Here is a 10,366-nt window from a genome sequence, read left to right as displayed (position 1 = left end):
GGCTGTGCTGGTGCCGGTTCCTGGCAGAGCGCGGTCCGTGCCCTCTGTCCTGCTGCTGAGCCCAGCTCGCTGCCCGCTCCTGCAGCACAGGCTTTGCTGCAGGGCTCTGTTCTCTCTTCGTCTGTCTGTCCGGGCGTGCTGGGGGGAGCGCGTGCGAGCGGCCGGGCCTGGGCGGGGGTGCCCGTGGGGTCTCTGCAGGGCCTGGTCCGCAGGGCCTGGCGGGGGGGGGGGGGGGTACTGCCCTCCCCTTCCGGGGGGGTGCGGGGGGCTCTCCCCCTGCTCCCCCGTCCGTGGGGTGGTCCGGCGGCTCTCCCCCTCCTCCCCGTCCGGGCTGTCCCCGGGGGTGTCCCCGCGTCTCCTCCCGGAACCCCGCTCTGCTCCAGCCGCGCCCTCCACGGCCGGAAGTCCTCCCGTGGCCACGTGACCCCCTCCCGTTCCCCTAGGCCGGAAGTCCGCCGAGAGCCCGGCAGCACGCCCTGTACTCTATGGTGGCCGCCAGGCCGATAGGTTGTGGCTGGCGCGTCTATGGTGCGCGTGGCTAGAGCGGCTCCTCCCGCGGAGCACTGTGGGGTGGGCGTGGCGGCGCCGACGCACCGCTGAGTTAGCGGGCTAACGGTTGCCGAGGCAACGGCAGGGAGGTTGGCGGGCGGGGAGGAGGGGTGCGGGAGCGGGCCCGGGGCAGGGCTCCGGCGCCCACCCTCCCGCTGACGGCCGGGCGCCCGGCGGCGATGGCGGCGGAGGCGAGCGAGGAGTGGCTGCACCGGCTGGCGGGGACGGGCCCGGAGGAGGAGGCCGGCGGCCTGGTCCTGCGGGGCCGGAGCGCCGCCGCCGAGCAGCACGTCTTCAAGGCGCCGGCCCCGCGGGCCTCCTTGCTGGGCCTGGACGTGTTGGCGGCTCGGAAGCGGCGGGAGCGGGAGGACGAGGCGGCCGCCGGCGGGAAGCGGTCCCGGGTCTCCTCCTACAAGGACTGGGAGGAGGGCCGCGACGAGGCGGGCAGCCCCGAGGAGGAGGAGGAGGAGGAGGAGGAGGAGGAGAGCGATCGGAGCAGCCGGAGCGGCCGCAGGGACAGGTGGGGTCAGCCTGGGGGCTCCCGGTGCTGGCACCGAGGGCTTTGCAGCCGCTGCGTCCGCCGCGGGGGAAGGAGCGTGGGTGTGGGCCGCGTCTGTGGGGATACAGCCAGGGCCGGGGCCTCCTGGGTGGTGGGGAGGCCTGGAGGTCTCCTCAGGGAAGGGCTGTGGGGCACTGGTGTTGGGCTGCGGAGTCTGAGAAGGGCTCGTTCCCCGGTGCCCTCCCTGAGGCGTGCGGGCAGGAGCGCGTTTGGGTGCTGGCGGGCCTGCAGGCAGCAGCCACCCCCTTGTGAGGGCATCTGCTTCGGCGTGCCTGGAGGCCGAGGCCAGCTCAGGGGTGCGCGCCTCTGAGAGCATCGGCAGGGCTGGTGGGCGGTTAGCGAAGGGTGGAGAGAGCGCCTGTAACCGTGAGCTTCTGCTGTGGCAGCGCGGGGAACTAGGCTTGTGTGGGGCGAGTCAAAGGCCAGCTGTTCCTCAGCACTGCTGAGCTTTTCTTCTCTCTGCTCTGCTTTTCCAGGCATTACCGCTCTGTCCACGTGGAAACGCCTTCCTACACAGGGGGTGTCAGCGAGGAGTTCTGGGAACGCAGCCGGCAGCGGGAGAGGGAGCGTCGGGAGCACGGTGTCTTTGCCTCCTCCAAGGAGGAGAAGGAGCGAAAGAAGGAACGCGGTAGTGATCGGGACCACGGTCGTAAACGGGACCGAGGTAACTGCTCAGAGCCCTTTGTGACTCTTCCTGCGTAGGCTTGGGGCTGGTCCCTCAGCCTGTTTGCAGTCCTTAGCTGATGCTCGTGGTGTTTTGTGCAGCAGACTCGGGAAGCCCATTTGTGCGCTGGGCGCCTGACCTCATGTTCTTTTCACAGAGGAGCGGGACCGGAGTCGTCACAGCAGCAGATCAGAGAGAGATGGTTCTTCAGAGCGGAGCAGCAGGAGGAGCGAACCGGAGAGCCCCAGGCATCGGCCCAAAGGTAGGAGTGGGACCTGCGGAGTTCTCGTGTGAGAGCTGACAGAAAGGGGCTTGGTCTTTTTTTTTTTTCTTTGTTTCTTCCTGTTTTTTTTTCAGGATGCATGTGGGTAGAAAAGCCTGTAGCTTTGAGGGTTTGTGGTTAGGGCAAGTGTCAAACTCCTAGTTTGAGCGGGGTCTGGGAGCACTTTGCCAGCCCTGTGTGTGAAAGTCTGGCTGGTCTCTGCGTAGCGGGATCTGTTCTGGGTCAGTGTGACAGAGATGGGGTCCTTTGGCAGTTTTCCCTGGAATCGCTGGGTCGGCACCCTCTCTTTGAGGGAGGGCAGATGGGTGGTACCCTCTCTCCATGCTCCTTGCTGGAAGGTGTACGGCGGCTCCAGGTGCTGGCGGTCACTGTTTGAACACTGGGTGTCAAACCTCCTCTGCTCTGCTAGATGCAGCTACTCCGTCTCGCTCCGGCTGGGAGGAAGATGATGGTGGCTCCAGCAGTGCCCGCCGCTCACAGTGGGAATCTCCCTCGCCCACGCCTTCCTACCGGGACTCAGAGCGCAGCCACCGGGCATCGTCGCTGCGGGACACGGACCGGAGAGACCGGGACAGGTATCAGTGCCGGGGGCTGCGCCTGTGAGCGTTTTTGCTGCAGAAAGGGGAGGGTGTGTGTAAGAGCAGCGCCTGACTGTGCCCACCGGTTCCTCCCTCGCGCTGTTTCTTCAGGTCTGTGAGGAGCAGGTACGCGGACAAGACGCCGTTGCCCACCCCGTCGTACAAATACAACGAGTGGGCTGATGACCGCAGACACCTGGGGGCCACGCCACGGCTGTCCAGAGGGAGAGGTGAGGAGCTCGGGCTGAGCTGCCCAGGCTGGGCAGTGGCGGAATCCCCCTCCCCTGCGCCGCGCAGGGTCAGGCTCTGCGGGGTTTCCTCTGGACCGGCAGCCAGGCCGGTGTCCGGACTGAGCAGCTCACCCCCCGCCCCCAGGGCAGCGTGCGGACGGGGAGGAGGGCATTGCCTTTGAGACGGAGGAGGAGCGACAGCAGTGGGAGGATGACCAGCGGGTGAGAGCTCGAAGGCGGGCAAGGAGCGGGTTAGGTGGCGGGCTGGGGGCTGCCGGGCTGGGCTGGGCAGGCCGCGGGGCCACCACTAGTCAGCGGGATGGGGGGCAGCGGGAGGTCCTGGCCCCAGCGGGATGAGGGCTGGCGGAGCTCAGGGCAGCCCTCTCCCCCCCTAGCAAGCTGACCGGGACTGGTACATGATGGACGAGGGCTACGACGAGTTTCACAACCCCTTGGCCTCCTCCTCCGAGGAGTACGTGAAGAAGCGGGAGCAGCACTTGCACAAGCAGAGGCAGAAGCGCATCTCGGCACAGCGGCGGCAGATCAATGAGGTGGGGGCGAGGTGCGGGGTCGGCTGCTCCGAACGTGCGGGCGCTGCTCGTTTTGCTGCCCCTCGAGACACCCTGTTGCTTCCGGTTACTGGAGGCTAGAGCCCTCCGTTTCATCCTGTTGTCAGTGCCCGGCCCAGACCTGAGCTCAGTCTCCTGGTGTCATCTTTTGGGCTTTCCGTGGGGCTTCTATGTATTTTCTGATAGGTTGTTTCCTGCAGGATAACGAGCGCTGGGAGACAAATCGCATGCTGACCAGTGGCGTGGTTCATCGGATTGAAGTGGGCGAAGATTTTGAGGAGGACAACTCAGCCAAAGTGCATCTGTTGGTGCACAACCTGGTGCCCCCTTTCCTAGATGGAAGGATTGTCTTCACCAAGCAGGTAGAGGCTGTGGCTGGCGGGACTGACGGCAGGGAGCCCTGCGAGTGCGAGCTCCCTGTGCTGACGCAGTGCTTCTTTCCTCTAGCCAGAGCCAGTCATCCCTGTCAAGGATGCCACCTCGGATTTGGCCATCATAGCCCGGAAAGGCAGCCAACTGGTGCGCAAGCACAGGGAGCAAAAGGAGCGTAAGAGGGTATGCTGCGACCTTTTGGCTTACTGTCCCACTGTACGTGCTGCGTAGTGCCCCACAGCATTTGTCTGGACGTTGCAGAACAGAGGCTGTGGCGGTGATCAGGCTAAGGCATTCCTATTGTTGTGAGCGGGGAAATCCTGGCAGCCGAGCTCGTTGCGTGGTCTCGTAAGCAGCTGCTGTGATGTGATTTCCTTGGGCACTGCCTGGGACATGAATCACTGTGCGCTTGTGCAGAGGACTCTGATGCAAAGGACTTTGGGACCATGGGAGGGGAGAGCAGGTGGAAGAGCGCAAGGTAGCTTAGGACAGTCAGCAGTCAGTGCGGTGGCAGAACGTATCTTGTTGTGTCTCAGCAAAAGAGGTTTTTGTAGTTTTTGGGGGTGTTTTCTAGGGACTTTCTCTAAAGCTTCTGTGGTAGCTGTGGGGAAAGCACAGATGTGTTCCTTGTAAATTGAAACTGAGTGGATTTGAGCTACGTATGCTACGAGCGGAATGAAGGCAGAAGCTAAACTGCTGTCAGAGGCGAGATCAAACAGGAAGGTGGGAGAGAGGCCTGTGACCACCTGCCAAGGGCAGGAAGATCACCTCTGGTTCAGATTCGTGTAGATCTAAGTTCAAATTTAGTGGAAGGATCGGCAGCTGGAACCGTTTTTTTCAGAGGCGGTTGGTCGTCCTGTGCCTGTAGTCTCTGTATCCAGACCAGTGTCTCAAAGCTCTGCTCCGGTTCACTTGGAAGTGGGGGACTTGATGTAGGAACGGGGTTGGTAGTGCATTCTGCGTCGTAGCACTGGGGAATTGTGGGGCTAATACACTAAAGACTGGAGAAGAAAGATTTGTCGGTGCTTGCTGTGGCAAAGTTACACTGCTCTCTGTCCTTCCAGGCTCAGCATAAGCACTGGGAGCTGGCAGGCACGAAGCTGGGAGACATTATGGGGATCAAGAAAGAGGAGGAAAAGGACGAGATGGTGGCAGAAGATGGCAAAGTGGATTACAAGTAGGAACTTCCTTTGAATTGGTCCTGCTCAGGCAGTGACGGGGGTTGTAGGCGTAGCAAGGTGTGTGGAGAGGCGGTTTCAGGACTTCTGCTGTTTCCTTAGGGCTGAGCAGAAGTTTGCCGAACACGTGAAAGAAAAAAGCGAAGCCAGCAGCGAGTTCGCCAAGAAGAAATCCATCCTGGAGCAGAGACAGTATCTGCCCATCTTTGCTGTGCGGCAGGAGCTGCTCTCCATCCTCAGGTATGGCTGCTAGGGAGCCAGCCGTAGAGCATCCCCAGGGCACTGGCCTACATCTCAGGAACCTGACTGAGAAATTCTCCGAGATACCTGGCCCCTTCAGAAGCTGTACCCTCAGGAAACAAAGCCCGTCGCTTTGTGCGGTCGGTGGCAGCTCTCCTGCCCCAGCAGGACAACGCTTGGGTGGCCAGCCGGGGCTGTGAACGCAAAAGCCCTTCTTCGTGGTGTATGAAGAAATGATTTTTTGCCTTTCTGCAGAGACAACAGCATTGTGATTGTGGTGGGGGAGACGGGGAGCGGGAAGACGACGCAGCTGACGCAGTACCTCCACGAGGATGGCTACACAGACTATGGCATGATCGGCTGCACCCAGCCCCGCAGAGTGGCGGCCATGTCGGTTGCCAAGCGGGTCAGTGAAGAGATGGGGGTGCGCCTGGGAGAGGAGGTGAGCCTGGCAGCGGGTGCAGGGGTGTTGCCTGATGGCGGTGAGTGCCTGGGGCTGTGGGAATACCGGCTGGAATCTCTGTGCCCTCCCAGGTGGGCTATGCCATCCGCTTTGAGGACTGCACGTCTGAGAGCACAGTGATCAAGTACATGACAGACGGGATCCTGCTTCGCGAGTCGCTGCGAGAGGCTGACCTGGACAACTACAGTGCTGTCATCATGGATGAGGCCCACGAGCGCTCGCTCAATACGGACGTGCTCTTTGGCCTGCTTCGGGAGGTGCGTGTGAGCCTGGACGAGAGGGCAGCAGCGCAGGGAACACGAGCTGGGCTTAAAGCAGAGGATTGGCAGGGACAACGCTTCCCTCCCAGGCCTGGGAGAGGGAAGGAGAGGTGCCATGTCTCTGCGCTTGCTGCTCCAGCCTCCTGGTCCCTGGTTCTGGGGAACTGAATCTTCCCTGGTGCCTAAGTTCTGCCTGAGGCTTGCTGGCTGACTGTCAGAAACTCTAGGTACAGAGACCTTTGCTGGCTTGAGGCTTCCTGGACTGAGGTCGGCTGGTCTGCTGAACTGCACAGCTCGTACAGCGTCTGCGTTCCCTGGCACTGGTGGCCAGTGCCTCTAGAGTACAGCAGGAGCTCTGTCCTGTGCTGTTGTCTCAGTAGTAACAGAAGCAGTCTGCAGCCCTGCGCAGATGCCCCTTCCTTATTGTTCCTTTTGTCTGCTTTCTAGGTGGTGGCCCGACGCTCGGACCTGAAGCTGATTGTCACCTCGGCCACCATGGATGCCGAGAAATTTGCCTCCTTCTTCGGGAACGTTCCTGTTTTCCACATTCCCGGGCGCACTTTCCCCGTCGATATTCTTTTCAGCAAGGTACGGTTAACGTTGCAGAGGGAAGTTCTGTTGTGACCTGGGTGTACTGTAGTCTGCGGTGGAGAGAAAGGACAGAGGAGGAGCAGCTGTGCTGTGCTGCACTCTTGTGCACAGGACAGGGCAGGTGAGATTGCTGGCATCTGTAACCCGGGCTGTGCCTTTCAGACCCCCCAGGAGGACTACGTGGAGGCTGCGGTGAAACAAGCCCTGCAGGTCCATTTGTCTGGTGCTCCCGGAGACATCCTCGTCTTCATGCCTGGCCAGGAGGACATAGAGGTGAGCTGGAAGGGCAGGCACTGTCTTACCCCTTGTTGTTTTAGTGTTACATTTATACCCCTCCTTGTGTCTAGGTGACCTCAGAGCAAATTGTGGAGCACCTTGAGGAGCTGGAGAAGGCGCCTGCTCTTGCTGTGCTGCCTATCTATTCTCAGCTACCGTCGGACCTGCAGGCCAAGATCTTCCAGAAGGTGCTGACGTGTGCTCTGTGGTGGGAGTGGGGACAAGGGAAACTAGTGCAGGGAAGACGACTGAGCAGGAGTGAGAGGTGCAGGCGTGCCTTTTGTATTGCATGTGGAGGGCGAGGGAAAGCGTGTGTCCCCTCAGCTTCTCAGGAGTCACCCCTGTCTCTCTGGGGTCTCTGTTGCTGCTCTGCGCTCTTCCTCAGCAGTGCAGAGGCCCTTGCCCGGGGATCTGACTGATGTGCGGTGTGCTTGCAGGCTCCGGATGGGGTCAGGAAGTGCATTGTTGCCACCAACATTGCAGAGACCTCACTGACGGTGGACGGCATCATGTTTGTGATTGACTCTGGCTACTGCAAGTTGAAGGTAAGCCAGGATTCCCTCTGCTGTTTATGTCTGTGATCTCTGGGGTTGGGTTGAGGGAGTTCTGTTGTAGCGACCCAGCCTTCCTCTTCCTTCAGTCTGCTCTTCTTGTGCCCTGCAGGTTTTCAACCCCCGTATCGGCATGGATGCACTGCAGATCTACCCCATCAGCCAAGCCAATGCCAATCAGAGGGCGGGCCGAGCTGGCCGAACGGGCCCAGGCCACTGCTTCAGGTAGGCACGTCACCGGTGTTCCCGTTTCTGTGGTGTCTGCACCTTGGCATCAGGTTATATTTATCTTTTTCCTCACTGGAGCTGTTTGTTGTCTTGAACTTCTTGGGGTGGTGAGGGCAGTACGCAGGCCTTGAGGCCTTCTCGTTTGGACCCAGTGCCTCTGCGGAGGAAAGGATACGCTGCAGTTTCTTCCCTTGCCTGTCTTCACTCGTGGCCGTTGCACCCTTGACGCTGTCAGGACAACAGCCAAGCCAAAGGCAGCTTTCTCAAGGCTTTGCTTTGAGACTGGTCTGCGCCCAGGGAAGGGCCGTGCTGGAGAGGCTGTATGGCACCCTGACGTGCTGGGGAGGCCACGCTTCGGCCAGGGCAGAGGTTCCTCCCCGGGCTCCTGCGGACTGGGCTGGCTGCGTGTGCAGTTGCTGCCCCGTGCCGTGCTTGGCTGCGTTGGGCAACGAACGGCTGGTGAGTCAGCCAGGAGCAGTGCTCGGAACGGGAGGAGGAGCACGCTCTTGGCATCTGTTCCCCAGGCTCTACACCCAGAGCGCCTACAAGAACGAGCTGCTGACAACCACGGTGCCCGAGATCCAGCGCACCAACCTTGCCAACGTGGTGCTTTTGCTCAAGTCCCTGGGTGTGCAGGACCTGCTGCAGTTCCACTTCATGGATCCGCCCCCCGAGGACAACATGCTGAACTCCATGTACCAGCTGTGGATCCTGGGGGCCCTGGATAACACAGGTATCTGCTGCGGGGGCGAGGTGTCAGCCCGTGGAACTGGGACCTGCCCAGCTGCTGATCCCTGTGCTGTTCTGCAGGTGGTCTGACCGCAACAGGACGCCTCATGGTGGAGTTCCCACTGGATCCCGCGCTCTCCAAAATGCTCATTGTCTCCTGCGACATGGGTTGCAGCTCTGAGATCTTGCTGATTGTCTCCATGTTGTCTGTGCCTGCCATCTTTTATCGGCCTAAGGTACCGGTTTGCTCTTTCAGCAGTTTGGGGCCTTCCCCTGCCCTGCCCTTTGACTAACCTGTGTTCTTTGCTCGCCCTTCAGGGCCGAGAGGAGGAGAGCGACCAAGTGCGGGAGAAATTTGCTGTTCCAGAGAGCGATCACTTGAGTTACCTGAATGTTTACCTGCAGTGGAAGAACAACAGCTATTCTACGCTGTGGTGCAACCAGCACTTCATCCATGCCAAGGCCATGCGGAAGGTGAGGCTGTGGCGGCGAGGCTGGGGGAGGGAGCCTGATGGCGGGGACGGATCCGACTGCCACGGGTCTTTGCAGGTGCGGGAGGTGCGTGCCCAGCTCAAGGACATTATGGTGCAGCAGCGGATGAGCCTGGCATCCTGTGGTACGGACTGGGATGTTGTCAGGAAGTGCATCTGTGCTGCGTATTTCCATCAAGCTGCAAAGCTGAAGGTGAGAGGCGTCTGTGCTGGCCTGGGGGCTGCGAGGCCCTGTCTAGGAACAGGTGGGCTAAGCACGCTTCTCTTGGCAGGGCATCGGGGAGTACGTGAACATCCGCACAGGCATGCCCTGCCACCTGCACCCCACGAGCTCTCTGTTTGGCATGGGCTACACACCAGACTACATCGTGTATCACGAGCTGGTCATGACCACCAAGGTGAGCGTGAGCCGAGGGCTGGCAGGAGGGGTGAGGAGCGCTCTGAGGGAGGTGGAAGGGCGTTGCTGTGACGCCAGGATCTGTCAGAAGAGCAGTTCTCAGCCTTTCTCTTCTGTACCAGCTAGGCATGTCTGTGTCATCTGCAGAGTCTTTGTTTGTCCCTTTCCCAATACTTTTTCCTGGCCTAGGTGAGACGTACTTGAACTTTTTTGTGGTCTCCCCAAGCCCAGCCCGTGGCAGCTTCTGAGGGCAGGAGGAATTGTCTGGAAGGGGCATAGTCCCAGGCCGAGAAGTGCCATCAGCAAGTGGGGGAGGGAGGGAGCTGCCGTGGCTCTGAAAATGGTGCCCAGGTGCTGAGAAAGCCATCCTGCTCCCCTGGTTTTTCCTTCTGTCCCTGCAGGAATACATGCAGTGTGTCACTGCTGTGGATGGAGAGTGGCTGGCAGAGCTGGGCCCCATGTTCTACAGCATCAAACACGCTGGCAAGTCACGCCAGGTCAGTCTCCTGTCCAGGCCGAGCTGGCAGACAGCGGGCTCACTGCACGTGTGTTCTAGTGTAGCGCGTGTTTGTGTTTTCACGTGGAGGGCCTGCAGAGAGTCTGCTGCTGGCCAGCCCTCTGCCTGTCCCTGACCTGCTGCTGCCTTGCTCCAGGAGAACCGCCGCCGTGCCAAGGAGGAGGTGTCTGCCATGGAGGAAGAGATGGCTTTGGCTGAGGAGCAGCTGCGTGCTCGCCGGGAAGAGCAGGAGCGCCGTAACCCGCTGGGCAGCGCGAGGTAGGTGCTGGCCCCGCCTGCCCAGGGGTTGTCTGCTTGAGAGCAGGCGCAGGGAGCTGCGGGGAGGATCCCAGCTTCCCCGCGGGTGTTCTGGTGCAGGGAAAGGTTGCGTATTCCAGGCATCACCCTTGTCCTTTCCTGGCAGATCTACTAAAATCTACACCCCTGGGCGCAAGGAGCAGGGGGAGCGCCTGACACCACGACACACCCCAGCCCGCTTTGGCCTCTAAGAAGGCAGTGCCCGTTGCTTCGAGGCTTGAAGACTTCCACCAGCGGCCGAGTCTTCGGAGAGTGCCCAGCTCCCCTGGTCACTCTACTCCATGAGGTGCTCTACAGCGGACCCAGGAAGGCCATGGTGCTTGGCCCTAATTTTGCTACAAAAC

At 60.8% G+C, this 10,366-nt stretch overlaps 1 protein-coding gene across 1 annotated transcript; it reads left to right on the top strand.

The window, feature by feature from the left end:
* Positions 1 to 637: 637 nt before the first annotated feature.
* LOC142362826 (pre-mRNA-splicing factor ATP-dependent RNA helicase PRP16-like) lies at positions 638 to 10,365 on the top strand. The gene is made up of 26 exons (XM_075433506.1): positions 638 to 1,069; positions 1,585 to 1,772; positions 1,930 to 2,034; positions 2,465 to 2,630; positions 2,745 to 2,863; positions 3,009 to 3,085; positions 3,259 to 3,414; positions 3,633 to 3,794; positions 3,880 to 3,987; positions 4,869 to 4,981; positions 5,085 to 5,222; positions 5,478 to 5,664; positions 5,757 to 5,942; positions 6,393 to 6,533; positions 6,699 to 6,809; positions 6,884 to 7,000; positions 7,250 to 7,357; positions 7,476 to 7,588; positions 8,116 to 8,324; positions 8,402 to 8,556; positions 8,639 to 8,794; positions 8,870 to 9,004; positions 9,084 to 9,209; positions 9,610 to 9,705; positions 9,862 to 9,983; positions 10,129 to 10,365. The coding sequence occupies exons 1-26, from the start codon at positions 729 to 731 to the stop codon at positions 10,211 to 10,213; spliced, it is 3,720 nt and encodes a 1,239-aa protein (XP_075289621.1). The 5' UTR covers positions 638 to 728; the 3' UTR covers positions 10,214 to 10,365.
* Position 10,366: the final 1 nt, after the last annotated feature.

Source organism: Opisthocomus hoazin, chromosome 12 (genome assembly GCF_030867145.1).
Source record: "Opisthocomus hoazin isolate bOpiHoa1 chromosome 12, bOpiHoa1.hap1, whole genome shotgun sequence".
Lineage (NCBI taxonomy): Eukaryota > Metazoa > Chordata > Aves > Opisthocomiformes > Opisthocomidae > Opisthocomus > Opisthocomus hoazin.
This window is presented reverse-complemented; position numbering and strand designations above follow the sequence as displayed.

Coding starts and splice junctions, on each gene's coding strand:
- LOC142362826 (XM_075433506.1), top strand. CDS start 729: ATGGCGGCGGAGGCGAGCGAGGAGTGGCTGCACCGGCTGGCGGGGACG. Junction 1,773..1,929: donor CGGTCGTAAACGGGACCGAG/GTAACTGCTCAG, acceptor TTCTTTTCACAG/AGGAGCGGGACCGGAGTCGT. Junction 4,982..5,084: donor GATGGCAAAGTGGATTACAA/GTAGGAACTTCC, acceptor CTGTTTCCTTAG/GGCTGAGCAGAAGTTTGCCG.